Below are 14,257 nucleotides of genomic sequence, written 5' to 3'. Positions count from 1 at the left end.
GCCCACCTCCCCTTACCGTTAAGGCTGTTTGCCCTGGCCCTGCCCAGCTGGGATCCCTGGTGAGGAGGGAGAGGCCACGGGGCTGCCCTTGACCTAAGGCGTCCAGGCCTGCTGGGGGGAGGGCTGAGTCACCAAATCATTTGATCAGAAAGATGCCAGGACACAGACCCATCCTCGGCCTACAGGGTGACATCGAGGGCCCGGTCAAATAAGCTGGTGAAGGCCTTTCCCGTTTCCGCGGCCTCTCCAGTCATCTGCCAGACCGCTGGCTAACTCGCTCTAGTGTTTGGGAGACCCCTGGGTGCCAGGCTGCCTCAGGTGATGCCCCCACGAGGCCCTGCCCTCTGAGAGTGCTCATTCCTGGCTACACACCTCCCTTCACAGGTGAGGATGACACTCACATCACCCCAGGGTTCAAGAATAAACAGGATTAGACTCACACCTGCCAGCTTCATCCCAGCCTCCTCTCTGGGGTGTTCTATGGGGAGATGAAGGGTGGGGAGAGAGAGGAGCCAGAAGCTCCAGGGTTTAGAACCTATTTTGGTTGTTTTTGGTTGTTTAGAATCCACCCGCAAAGCGAGACACCTGGGTTCGATCCCTAGGTTAGGAAGATCCCCTGGAGAAGGGAAAGGCTACCCACTCCAGTATTCTGGCCTAGAGAATTTCATGGACTGTATAAGCCACGGGGTCACAAAGAGTCAGACACAACTGAGTGACTTTCACTTGGTTGTTTTTATTTTTTTTTAAAGTTTAGATTTTTTTTTAGCTGTGGTGGATCTTCATTGTTGCACTCTAGTTGCAAGTGGGGGCTACTCTTTGTTGCAGTATGAGGGCTTCACAACATGCTCCCTTCTCTTGTTGTGGAGCCTGGGCTCTGGACCCGTGAGGGCTCACTAGTTATGGTGCTCGGGCTTAGTTGCTCCAAGGCATCTGGACCAGGGATGGAACCCATGTACTTTGCATTGCAAAGCAGATTCTTAACCCCTGGACCACAGAGAAGCCCTGGTTGTTTTTAAAATATGGTTTAATTGCATGAGTAAAAATATTAATTCAGGAAATATGAGAAAACAGACAGAAGCATAAAAGACAGTGCTGCGAATTCACTCAGTCATGACTGACTCTTAGCAACCTCATGGACTGTAGCCCACCAGGCTCCTCTGTCCATGGGATTCTCCAGGCAGTAATATTGGAGTGGGTTGCCATGCCCTCCCAGGAGACCTTCCCAACCCAGGGATTGAACCTGAATCTCTTACGTCTCCTGCATTGGAAGATAGGTTCTTTACCATTAGCGCCACCTAAAGGACAGAACCACCCCGAATAAACACGGGTAACGTTTTAGTGTGCTTGCTTCCGTTTTCCTTACAGAAGAGTGGAAGCAGGAGATACTGGGTTGGCCAATAAGTTCATTTGAGTTTTTCCATACAATCTCATGGTAAAACCACGAACTTTCTGGCCAACCCAGTATTTTGTAACTTGCTCTTTCTACCTGTTGTCTTTGGAATGTCTTCCTGTCACAGTGCATGTACTTCTTGTCCTTTTGCGTGGCTGCCCAGCATCCTGTCACAGGGCCCTGCTCTAGATCCTGGACACAGACCTGTGAGTCAGGGATTGGATGTGTGCTGACCCTGGGGGAGTGCTGCTCTAACTTACTGAAGCTGATGGGGGCTCGTGCTTTTCCACAAGCAAAGTTGCCCTCAACATCATGGACGGATCAGGCAGAGGTGGCAGAGAACAGGGTAGGGGCATGATCTTTGAGGTTACAGCCCTGGTGTGGCCACAGTACACTGGGCCACGTGGCTCTTCTGTGTACAGGACAAGAATTAACAGGTATCCTCTCCTGCTGTGCATTCTATGATGTGCTGGTTCCCATCCCAATCACACATATGCAAGACTAGCTCCTTCCCTGACCCTCCTACAGTAGATTGTTCTACTTCTTCTTTGGTTCCTCTCCTCCTGTTCTCCAGGGATCCTACTGCTCCCAGAGGGGTTTCATCTGAAACAATCCATCCAGTGGCTCTTGCCAAGGTCACCACTGAGGTCAGTATGGCTAAACCTGATGGTCAGTCTTCACCCCCATTTCCTGGGCCTATTAGTAGCACTTGTCTAGGTGATCGATCCTATGTCTCAAAAACACCCTCTGTCTCTTTAGCTCCTGGATCCCACTCTTCTTAGTCTCCCTCTCTCTTTTTTTGGCCATGCTTCCCAATTTGCAGGATCTTAGTTCCCCAACCAGGGATCGAACCTGGGGCTTGGCAGTGAAAGTGCCGAGACCCAACCACTGGACTAGCATGGAATTCCCTCTATGGTCTCTTCTTTTTTTTTTTTTTTATTCTTTATTGTCTTTATTGTCCAAGTTTTGGCCCCCAAACTTGGCAAACATCATGGAGATTTGTAAAAACATGCATATACATATATACACACGCACTTAAGTTTAAAGCTTCAGTTCCTCATTAAACCTTGTGCTCAGGCTCCTATTAAGAAGAGGTAAAATGGTTTGAGAAGCTAAAAATCAGGGAAAATATGAATGAATCCCAACTGACAACTTTCTTGTCGTTATGAAATAAAGCAGACATTTTAAGGCAAAGAGTATGACTTTTTTTTTTTTTTAAGTCTTTATTGAATTTATAACAGTATTGCTTCTTCTTTTTTTTTTTTTTGTTGCACCGGGCCTTCATTACTTTGTCTGGGCTTTTTCTAGTTGCAGCAAGTGGAGCTACTCTTCACTGTGGTGTACGGGCTTATCATTGCAAAGTCTTCTCTTGTTGACAAGCACAGGCTCCAGGCGCTCAGGCTTTGGTAGTGGCAGCACGTGGGCTCAGTAATTGCAGCCCTGCCTCAGCAGTTGTGGCACATGGGCTTCGTTGCTGTGCTCCATGCAGAATGTTCGAGAACCAGGGATCGAACCCTTGTTCCCTACATTGGCAGGCGGATTCTTATCCACTGCGCCACCAAGGAAGTCCTGCTCCTGTTTTTTGTTTATTTTTTTGGCCGCGAAGCATGTGGGATCTTAGATCCCCAACCAGGGATCTAACCTGCACCCTCTGCATTGGAAAGTGAAGTCTCAGTCACTTGACTGTCAGGCAAGTCCCCTATGGTCTCTGATTTTTTTTAAAGAGTAACTCTTTTATACAGTTATTTATTTTGGGCTATGCTGGGTCTTCCTTGCTGGGTGGGCTTCCCTCTAGTTTTGGTGATCAGGAGCTACTTTCTAGTCGCAGTGCTAGGGCGTCTCATTGAGGGGTGACTTCTCTTGTTGGGGAACACTGGCTGTAGGGGGTGAGGGCTTCACTAGTCACAGCACCTGGGTTCAGTACTTTCGGCTCTCGGGCTCTAGAGCACAGGTTAACAGCTGTGTCACACGGGCTAAGTTGCTCCAAGGCATGTGGGATCTTCCTGGATCAGGGATTGCGCCAGTGTCTCCTGCAGGTGGGTTCTTTACTGCTGAGCCATCAGGGAAGCCCCCTCTGGTCTCTTCTTATTTTGTCTGTTGTTGTCCTCAAGTCCCTGATGACACTGAACCCTGGAGTGTCCCAGTGGGCCTCGTCTCTTCTCCCCTCTTCCTGTGATGGGACTTTAAAAACCAACTGGGAGAGCTGACAACTCCCAAATTTTGTGTGTGTCTAGACTTTGGGGGGCCCTGAACTAGACACCAGATGTATACCTGCCATCTCAGCCTGGACACTGCAGCCCTCTTCGTCTTGGGAGTGGCAGAAAGTTTATATGTCCAGTTCTGTTCCAACCCTTGAGAGGTTTCATTCAGGCTCATCTGTTCATGGGATTCTCCAGGCAAGAATACTAGAGTGGGCTGCCAAGCCCTCCTCCAGGGGATCTTCCTGACCCATGGATTTAACCCAAGTCTCTTACATCCTGACCCAGGGATTGAACCCAAGTCTCCTGCATTGGCAGGTGGGTTCTTTACCACTAGTGCCTCCTGTGAATTACAGTGTTGTATTAATTCCTGCTATACAGGAAAGTGACTCAGTTATACATGTATATACGTTCTTTTTCATATTCTTTTCTGTTGTGGCTTATCGGAGGAAATTGAATGTTGTTCCCTGTGTTATATAGTAGGATTTTTTGTTTATCCATTCTACATATACTAGTTTGCATCTGTTAATCCCAAACTCTCAATCCATCTCTCTCCAACCACTCTCCCTCTTGGCAACCACTAGTCAATTCTCTACCACCCAGATTCCATTCCTGTTTCATAAGTAAGTTCATTAGTGTCATCTTTCGGGTTCCACATGTAAGTGGTATCACCTGGTATTTGTCTGACTTGACTTAGTATGATATTCTCTAGTTGCATCCCTGTTGCAGAAAATGGCATTATTTTCTGCTCTGTCAGTTCAGTTTAGTTGCTCAGCTGTGACTCTTTGCGACCCCATAGACTGTAGCACACCAGGCTTCCCTATCACCAACTCCCGGAGCTTGCTCAAACTCATGTCCGTCGAGTTGGTGATGCCATCCAACCATCTCATCTTCTGTTGTCCCCTTCTCCCTCTGCCTCCAATCTTTCCCAGCAACAGGGTCTTTCCCAGTGAGTCAGTTCTTAACGTCAGGTGGCCAAAGTATTGTAGCTTCAGCTTCAGCATCAGTCCTTCCAATGAGTATTCAGGACTGATTTCCTTAGATGGACTGGTTGGATCTCCTTATGGCTGACTAGTATTTCATTGTACATGTACCACATCTTCTTTATTCATTATCTGTTGCTGGACATCAGGTTGTTTCCATGTCTTGGCTATTGAACATAGGAGTGCATGTCTTTTTGAATTATAATTTCATCTGGATATATGCCCAGGAGTGATTGCTGGATCATACGGTAATTCTATTTTTAGTTTTCTGAGAAAACTCCATTCTGTTATTTTTTTTAAATAATTTTATTTTTGGTGTGCTGGGTCTTTGTTGCTACTGGGCTTCTCTCTGGCTGTGGTGAGTGGGGGCTCCTTTCTAGTTGCAATGTAATTTCTAGTTGCAGAGCAAGGTCTTCTCACTGCAATGGCTTCTCTTGTTTCAGAGCATAGGCTCTAGGGCACATGGGCTTAGCAGTTGTTCCCGCACTCGAGAGCACAGGCACAATAGTTGTGGCACAAAGGCTTAGTTGCTCCACAGCATATGGGATCTTCCCGCATCAGGGATTGAACCTGCGTCTCCTGCATCGGCAGGCAGATTCATTACCATTGAGCCACCAGGGAAGCCCCATGTTTTCCACTGTTTTCTGTTTAAGTCAGATTGTGGGAATTCCCTGGTGGTCCAGCGCTTAAGGCTGTGTTCCCACTCCAGTGGGGCATGAGTTCTATCCCTGGTCAGGGACCTAAGATCCTGACCACCATGCAGTGCCATCAGAAAATTAAAAAAAAAAAAAAACTTGGATATTTTTTTTAAATCACCAGATTGTGTTCCTCTCTGTACAGAGCTCTCTGAAGGCTTCCTAGGCTTGGGGCTAGAACAGATTCTCCCGAAGCCTGCGGAAGGAACCAACCTTGCCGATGACAACTCGATTTCAGACTTTTCGCCCCCAGAACAGAGAAAGTTGGTTATTCTGTGTTTGGCAGCCCCAAGAATCAAATAGGCTAGTCATGATTTTTTAATTTTTTCCTTTCACTTGCCTTTTGTGAAGCTGTGACCCAGGTTAATACCTACCAGCAAAGGACAGTTCAGGCAAAAAGTTTTGCCAACCTTTTTTCCCAGGTCCTCTTTAGGAGGGCTTCACTGCATAGAATGTAGAATGTGCTTCACATGTGCCTATTTCAGATTTCAGACTCACAGGAAATGTATCAAAGGTATTCCCCAGAATGTGCTGTTCCTCTGAGTGTCCCAGCTCTGAGCCCGCACGACCCAAGCTTCTGCTAACTGTTCCCTGTTCTCCTGCCCGCTTGCCACCCTAACTCAAGCTACTGCCACCTCCGCAAGGCCCTGGAGACCCTTCAGCTCTTCTGGTCATTTCCTCTCTTGCCACTCTCTGGTCAGCAGCCCGAGAACTCCTGCAGGTTACAGATCTGTTGTCATTCCACTGGCTAGAAGCCTTTCCAGCCTCCTGTGTTTGTAAGTCAAGTCTGAACAAGTCTGTCAGCCAAGGCAGACTCTGCCCCACTGGGTCACCGCTGCAGATGCGGCTCACAGAAGGTCCCCCCGTTTCCTCCTCAGCAGACTGGGTCCCTTTTCTCATCTGTCTCCCTGCTTTCTCTGACACTGAGTGGAGAGGAGAATAAGGGAGCATCATGGTACCTGCCGCTTGGGTACTCAGGAGAAATAAACGAGACAGAAGTCCCCTGAAGGTATGTCAGGGGACATGAACTGGGACAAAGGAAGTACCACGTCCTCACAAATCCAATCTCAGTGGTCAGCTACAGGGTTAAGAGCTGGCGGTCTGAACACAGAACACAGCACACAGCCGTTTACTGAAAAAGAGTCAACTTTAATTGTAACTGACCAGCCTGTACCCAGGAATGTCTCTGAACAATCGAACAAAATCAACACGATAAAACTGTCCTATTGAAGAAACCAAGAGCTTCCGTCCGCCCCAGAGGTTCTGAGGGCTAGGCTGAGAGCAGCCCGTTCCCATTCCTGAGGCTGGTTCTGTGCCCCACGGAAGTTTCTCATCCCACAGGGAGGGCCGGGGTGGGTGAGGGACCCGTCCCCTCCTCCCAACATGCTGGGGTCTCTCAAGAGTCACAGGTGGGGCATGCCTTCCCCCCCCACCCCAGTCCTGTCCTAAGGTAAAGGGAGACCCTCTGGGCATCACTGCCAAAGCCAGGGAACAAGGTGAGGCAGCTCAGGTGCCTTCCTGGACTCTCCGCCAAAGTTTTACTCCAGTCTGCTCGGTTGGTGCCCGATGCCCAGGGTGCAGATTAAATAAGATATGCGCTAGAGGAAAAACTCACATGCCCCATAATCTCCACGGTGCAAGTCACAGAGCAGAAGAAAAAAAACCAAAACCACGGCCCTAACGAGAAGCAACAGCAGCCGGCCCTCAGAAGACGCGCTCAAACTCCGTCTGGTTGGTGGTGGCGGGATTCCGGCTCTGGTTGGTGGACTGCTGGGTGATCTGGCTGCCCTTCCGGCGTGGAGGTGCCAGGTACTCGAACATGGATGTCAGGTGGGTGGACAGCATGCCCTTGAGGTCCGAGGGCATGGGGTCGGACCAGAAGAAGTCATGGTTGAGGGCGTCGTCACTGTCGATGCGCTGGGCGGGATCCAGCACCAGCAGCTTGTCAATGAGGTCCAGCGCGTAGGGGTCTCGCACGTAGGCCTTCAGCCTGTCCTTCACCTTCCGCTTCTGGCCCTTGACCAGCTCCACTTTCTCAAACAGCTCGTACTTGTCCACATTTGGCCACACCTGGGGCAGGGGGGAGGCATTGAAAGAGAATAAGAGTTAGTCCAGCGGGGTATGTGGCTGGTCCACTGGTCAAGTACGTATTCAGTGACCGGATACGTCTCTGTTCAGGACTTCCCTGGTGATCCGATGGTTAAGAACTGCCTGCTGATGCAGGGCACATGGGTTTGATCCCTGGTCTGGCAAGATTCCACATAACCATGGAGCAACGAAGCCCGTGCGCCACAACGACTGAAGCCCGGGTCTAAAGTCAGTGCTCCGGAGCAAGAGAAGCCCCCCACACTGCAACTAGAGAAAGCCCAGGCGCAGCAATGAAGATCCAGAGCAGCCAAAAATAAATAAGTAAATATGTACAACTTGCTCAGATGCTTGCAGACCACCCCAGAGGGCAGTTCAGTGCCCTCTGCAGTCAAAGCAGCAGTGACCACAGACGGGACACGGGCACGGAGTACCCTTTGACATGAATCGCCTGGGACACGTGTGCCAAGCCTGACAGAACCACAGATGTCTCACGGCACAGAGCAGCTCTGAGGTGAGGCGCTCAAGATGCCTTGCCGGAAAACCCCAGTAACTGGGGACGCAGCAGAGCCCTGACGTCTCCCTGGCTCTGAACAGCAGACCCTGACCCTCCACAGCCACCTGTCCAGGTCAGGGCTTCACCTCCGTTCCGTGCCCCCCTCCTCCCCACCCCCCAGGGGCGGGCTGTGACGCACCTCAGGGGTGATGGAGCCGCAGAGCTGGCTGATGAGGGCGAGCTGGTGCTGCTCCGTGTTGCCCTGCATGATGGGGCTGCGGGTCCACATCTCCGCCATGATGCACCCAGCGCCCCACAGATCAATGGGAGGGCCGTAGTCCCGCTCCCCTGGGAACAAGAGCACACCAGGGAGGGCCCCCTGAGCCCCATGGCCTCCGGAGAGGCCACGCCCCTGGGGCCGGTGGCTCAAGAAGCCCTGGCAGCTGGGGTGCTGAGACTGAGCTGAGTGCCCAGCCCCTGCTCCCCTCTGCCAGCTCGGGAGAGTCCTCACCGAGCAACAGCTCTGGGGGCCGGTACCAGAGGGTCACCACACGGTTGGTGTAGCGGTTGGGCTGGCTGTTCTTGGCCAGGCTGAAGGCCCGGGCCAGCCCAAAGTCCGCCAGCTTCAGAACCCCATCGCGGGTGATGAGCACGTTAGCCGCCTTCATGTCCCGGTGCAGGATCTGCAGGAGGCACAAGGCGGAGGGTTCCCAGGGGTCCCTCAGCTATGCCCACCCCGCAGTGAGTGCAAAGGCCAGCCCAAGCCTTGCTCTCTCCTCCCCCACTCCAACCCCCACCTTGTTCCTGTGGATGTAGTAGAGGCCGTTAAGCAACATCTGCATGACCCTCTTGATCTCAGATAGTGTGAACTTGACTAAGACGTTGCTCAGCAGCCCGGCAAGATCATGCTCGCAGAAGTCAAACACCAGGTATATACTGCCTTTGCAGCGGTTATAGGGGGAAGCTGAGGGAGGAAGAATGAGGAGGAGAGAGGGAGAGGCAAGAAAAAAAAAATCAGAAACCTCATATGCAGCTCATTTCCCCCAAACTAGCTCCCAACCCCTCCAACCCATGGCCACCCGGATATCCGGGTACCAACTCCTTCATAGGTAAAATATTTTCTGAGTGCCTTCTCTGGGCCGGGTGCTGTGGCAGGCCCTGGGGAAAGCACCTGCTCCGATGAAAGGACCAGAGAAAGCAGTCACAGTTGGAATGTCTGGGTTAAGAAGAGGCAGTGTAAATGTGTCCAGTTTCAACTCCGCAAACAAAGCCTCAGTTTCTCCATCTGAAAATGGGGACACGATCCAAACAACTTACCTTTGGTTCGACAGATCTCAATCAAGTTGACCACATTCTCGTGTTTTAGAAGCTGGAGGATCTTGATCTCCCGCAATGCTGTAATGGGGAACTGGGTGGGAGAAAAGACAGGAGGAAGTCAAAAGCGGGTGAGCACACTACAGACCCAGGAACTGGCCATGGGGTCCACGCGAAGGGTCAAAGATTGGGAGACAGAGTAAATGCACAGGCTCTGAAATTAGTTGTCTCAGATGCCACAAATGTAAAATGGGAGTAACTATGTACCCCTCATAAAGAACTGAATGAAATGAATAAAAATAATTCAATGAATGAATTGAAACAGTGATACTTCACACAAAGGTTTTGTAACCAGTCATCAGACGCTCTGCAGTTTCTTCAACCTTATAAATTTTAGCCCTATGCCTGCGTTTAGCCTGTTTGGCAGTTAACCAATATATAATTAAAGAAGCGGGTCTCTGGAAAGCTGGATCAGAACTAACACACGTGTGTGGCAGAAGAGACTGTTGCTTTTCAACTGAACACCAATCACCTTTTTAAAACCATTGCATGTAATTATTATCAATCATTATTTTATATATATATATATTTTTTGCGTTCAACAAAATTAAACTCTAAGGAAAAAAGTGTTTAAAGACTTCCTAACTTCAAAACCCCAGGGGCACTGGGTGCAAGCATGGGCTCCCCCTCCTGGCATCAACCATATTCACCTAAGAATGAAGTTATCAAAAGCTCTAAGACATCTGAATTCAAAGACTGAACTGGGAAGTCAAACTTCCTGTAATATGGAAATTTCCAAACACCTAATCTGAATCTATTACACTGAGAGTCTCAAAAGCAGAAAGGTGGAAACGCAACCTCACGCCCAAGGGAGCTGGCCGACCTGCCCACCCCACCCCACCCCATACTCACCCCCTCTTTCTCGTTCTCCATCAGTACCTTCTTCAGGGCCACCTTTTGGCCGGTCTTGCGGTGCTTTGCCTTAAACACCTCCCTGCAGGCGGAGAGGGGGGACCCAAGAGAGCTCTTAGAGGCCGTTTCCGCAGGGCCCGCCCCTCCCCCACCAGAGGAGGGCCGGAAAGGGAATCCCGGGCGGGGCTGGGCCGGGTCCCCCAGGGCACTCGGCTACCCCACCACGCGGTGACTCCGGTCCCTTCTCGAGTCTCAACCTCCTTCCCTCTGCTCCTTGCGCCTCACCCGGGCGTTTCGCGGAGAGATCCCGCTCCACTCACAGGCTCCTCTCTGCAACCCCTCCCTGCCCCCCCATCAAGGGCCTCAGGCTCCTCCCCGCCGGCCGACTCCTTCAGGCCCCGGCGGGGTGGCGGTGCGGCCTAGCGAGACCAGGGGATAAGTCTGCGTCTAAGTGGCTTCCCGACCAACCGAGCCCGGGTCTGGACGTCCCGACGTCGGCCCGAAGGGGTGCAGGCTCAGGAAGCTCCCGGTCCCTGGGGGTGGGGGTGGGGGGGCCAGCCTTACCCGAAGGTGCCTTGGCCGATTTTAGCGAGCTTCTCATATTTGGTCACCTCATCACAAAAAGGGCACTCCACCGAGTCGTACTGCTTTGCCATGGCTGACTCCAGTACGCCGCCGCCGCCACCTCCTGCCACCACCGCCGCCGCCGCTGCCGCCGCCGCCGCTCCCGCTCCGGGTCCCGCCGCCGTGCTCCAGGCCCCTCCGCGGCCGCGCCACTTCCGCCTCCACGGCCACTTCCGGCCTCGAGGCGCCGACCCCGCCTCTTCCGCCCGCCGCCCGCCGCCAGGCCCCCTGGGACTTGTAGTTCCCGGGAGGCCAGGAGGAGCCGAAGCTGCAGAGGCGCCTCCGCCACCGCCGCTGCCCCCGCCTCCGCCGCCGCCGGCGCCGGCGGCGGCCCCGATCGGGGGCGCGGGGAGTCGGGGCGCCGGGGCTGGGGCTCGAGGTGGTGCGTCCCGCTGCATCGGCTCGGGCCGCCGCCGCCGCCGCTGCCGAAGCCGCTGCCGCTCTGGCGCCCGATCCGGGGCCAGCCGCAGTGCCCTGCTCCTCCTCCTCCTCCGACGGCGCCGCCTCCGCGGGGCTGCGCTGGGCGCCGGGCGCGGGGGGGATGGGGGGGCGGCCCCCCGAGCCGCGGCCTGGGGGCTCCCTGGCCGGGCCCGGGCCCGGGGCGGCCGGACGAGGGGGCAAGACGGAAACAGCCGATGAGGAGGCGGCCCGAGAGCCCGGGAGGGGGCGCGTTATAAAGGGGGAGGTGCCCGGGCCTCGCCCTCCCCTCCCCCTCCGCCCGCCCCCTCCCTCCTCCTTTCCACCCTCCGCGGCCGCACCTGCCGCCGCCGCCGCCTGCCTCCCGCCCGCCCGCCGCCCTCGGCGCGTCACCGCCCGCGGCCCCTCCTCCGCCTTCGGAGGTGGGGCCCCGCGCTCAACACCTGGCTTCGGGGCGCGACTTGCCGCGTGCCTCAGTTTACCCGCACATGCCAGCCGCAGCGGGGAGTCCCTTCCTCCCCAGCTTGGGGTTTCCCTACCCGCCCCCCACACCCCACTCTACGCAGGCGAAGACTAGAGGCGCCGAGGGAGCGGCCTCGGGTGCGGGGAGGGGAGAACGGGCCCCCACCGCCGCCTCCCAGGGCCCCCGCCGACCCGCCGTTGATATGGCAAGCGACAGCCGCCAGGGGGCGCAGCGACATTGAAGGTGGTGAGCCAGCAACGCCTGGGCCTTCCACTCCTGGACCCCCACCCGGTTCTCTGGGAGACAGAGATGAAACCCACAGGACCTTGGTTCCCGCCGAGCTGCTCCCTAACTGGTCTCCCCCCGGGTTAGTAGTCACAAAGGTAGCCGGCATTTTGTCGGCCCCTCTTGTGTGCTCAGGAAGTGCTGGACATTCCTGCTGAATCCTGAATCCACCGCCCCATAGTCAGGATCACTAACCAATTTTACAGAAGAGCACATTGAGGCTCGGAGAGGTGAGGTCATTTGCTCAAGGTCACACAGTAATAAAACTGGGACTCGAACCTTGTCTGTCTGAATCCGAAGAGGATTCTCTTGATTCAGACTATTTACGGTCTGTCCAGCAATATAGCAAGTGGTGCTGTTTGAGGCCTTGCTGTCCTTATGCCAGGTTACCAAGCCCACCACCATTCACCATCTCCTCCTCTGATCCTATGCCTGCTTCTCCTACCCTGGCCCTTCTTCCCCAGCAGCTTTCTGATACCTTCTGGCTCCAGGAGCCTCCTGTATCTCCCTCCAGCCCTTAACAACCAGCCCCCTTCAGACCTCCTCTCCACCCCTCTTCAATCTGCACCCCCCACCCAAGTCCTCTACCAATGGATCCTAAGACCTGTCCTCCCCAGTCTGTCCCCTCCATCTGTCCCCTGCCCAGCGCCCATCAGATCATTCTGAAGTGACGTCTGTATGTATTTCTCTCCACTATCATCAGGAAAAACCAAATTGTGACATTTGAGGCTCTTTCCATCTCCCCACCTAGGCTGTGGCCACACTGTTTCCTACACCCCAGAACCCCTTGCCTTCAGGGCTGTGCTCTGTGATTGCACCCCACTACCTTCTCTTCTGCCAGGAAGGTTCCTGGGTTACTCTCCAGCTCTTAGCTCACATGGCTTGGCCTTGAAGCTTCTTTGTAGGAGGAGTCAGGAACGGGTCTGGTGATCCTGGTGTCCCAAGAGACCCTGTTCTGCTGGGAGGCAGGGGGACTTCCAGGGAAGGTCTTGAGGATCAGGTGAGGAGTAGTGAGCCCTCTCCTGAAGGCAGTATGGACCAGCGAGGGTTTGGGGCATGTCAGGGAGTGATCTGGGGTCAGTTTCTTGGGTACAGTATTAGAAGCAGGGTGGCCATTGGCTAAATTGGGGGTAGGGAGAGCAGGGAAGAAGAAAATAATAATAATTGTAGTAATTATAGTTTATGGAGGGAAAATAAATGGTCCAAGCTGTACACTTAGCACTTTATGGGAATTATCTCAATTCTCACTCAGCAATATTATACTATTATTACCTCTACTATACATAGAAGAACACTGAAACTCAGAGGTGACATCACTTATTGTTGTTGTTCAGTTGCTAAGTCGTGTCTGACTCTTTCTGACCCGTGGACTGAAGCCCACCAGGCTCCTCTGTCCTTCACTGTCTCCTGGAGTTTGCTCAAATTCATGTTCATTGAGTCGGTGATACTATCTAACCAGCTTATCTTCTGGAGAAGGAAACGGCAAACCCACTCCAGTATTCTTGCCTGGAGAACTCCATGGACGGTGACATCATTGGCCAGGGTCAAACTGGCCATTGGCCAGTTGCCACACTGATATGTAAAGCCAACACCAGCCAAAGTCTGGTGCCAACCCCAAGCAGTTACCCATGTCAGGGCCCCGCCCACCTGGGCTGAGGGTGGAGCAAGGGCACAGTCATGGCACAGCATCGCCAGCTGGGTGGCCGGATGCCACTGGGAAGTGTGGGAGGGGATAGTCGCGTTGGGTGGAAGAGCGGAGGTCTGCGTGGGTTTGGGTGGCTTCCACCATCAGATTCTCAGGCTGGGGCCCCTGCTTCTTCCTCACGAGCCCTCCCTAAGTCACATCCTGTGGGCAGAGGCCTCAGCAGAAGTTCCGGTGGTGTCATCACCTCCACCCCCCCATCCCTGGCCTGAACCCTGACATTGTCAGTCACTTCCCCTCAGGGCCTCGGGCCCTCAGCCCTCCCTGCAGGAGGCAGGGGCAGTCAGAGCCCTTCAGAAGGCTGCCCAGTGAAAGTGAGAAGAAATTAGGTTCTAGCCAGAAACAATTTCTCACCGACTCTGACTTCTTTGCTGGTTGGAGGGAAAAGTTTCCTGTTTCCATGGATCAGTTAGGCTGGCAAGGCCGGGCCTGTGGCCAGTACTCAGGAAATGTTTGCTGACTGACTGACCAGGCTCTGAGAGAGCCTCTGGTCCTGCTGCCATTTAGCAGTTAGGGAAACTGAGGCACAGAGTAGGAAAGGGAGCCCCTGGCCAGCTGTCTGACCTGGACCTTCTGTTTCCTTCCCCTGACCAGGAGCAGGGTGCGGGGCATATGGAGGGAAGAAGAAAGGCTCCTTGGCGGGGCGCTCTTGTTGCTGGTCTACCTGGGTAGACAAGGGGTCACCGGATAGGG

At 53.7% G+C, this 14,257-nt stretch overlaps 2 protein-coding genes across 2 annotated transcripts; one reads left to right on the top strand and one right to left on the bottom strand.

Moving 5' to 3' along the window:
- Positions 1-6,394: 6,394 nt before the first annotated feature.
- CDK9 (cyclin dependent kinase 9) lies at positions 6,395-11,365 on the bottom strand. Its single transcript, XM_043469638.1, has 7 exons — positions 10,638-11,365; positions 10,074-10,155; positions 9,165-9,255; positions 8,645-8,811; positions 8,359-8,530; positions 8,047-8,195; positions 6,395-7,336 (listed from the first exon to the last, which is right to left on the bottom strand). Exons 1-7 carry the CDS (start codon positions 11,093-11,095, stop codon positions 6,971-6,973), a joined length of 1,485 nt encoding a protein of 494 aa, XP_043325573.1. The 5' UTR covers positions 11,096-11,365; the 3' UTR covers positions 6,395-6,970.
- Positions 11,239-12,463, top strand: LOC122442523 (WAS/WASL-interacting protein family member 1-like). The gene is made up of 3 exons (XM_043470376.1): positions 11,239-11,582; positions 11,681-11,823; positions 12,354-12,463. Exons 1-3 carry the CDS (start codon positions 11,239-11,241, stop codon positions 12,461-12,463), a joined length of 597 nt encoding a protein of 198 aa, XP_043326311.1.
- Positions 12,464-14,257: the final 1,794 nt, after the last annotated feature.

Source organism: Cervus canadensis, chromosome 5, assembly GCF_019320065.1.
Source record: "Cervus canadensis isolate Bull #8, Minnesota chromosome 5, ASM1932006v1, whole genome shotgun sequence".
Taxonomy (NCBI): domain Eukaryota; kingdom Metazoa; phylum Chordata; class Mammalia; order Artiodactyla; family Cervidae; genus Cervus; species Cervus canadensis.
This window is presented reverse-complemented; position numbering and strand designations above follow the sequence as displayed.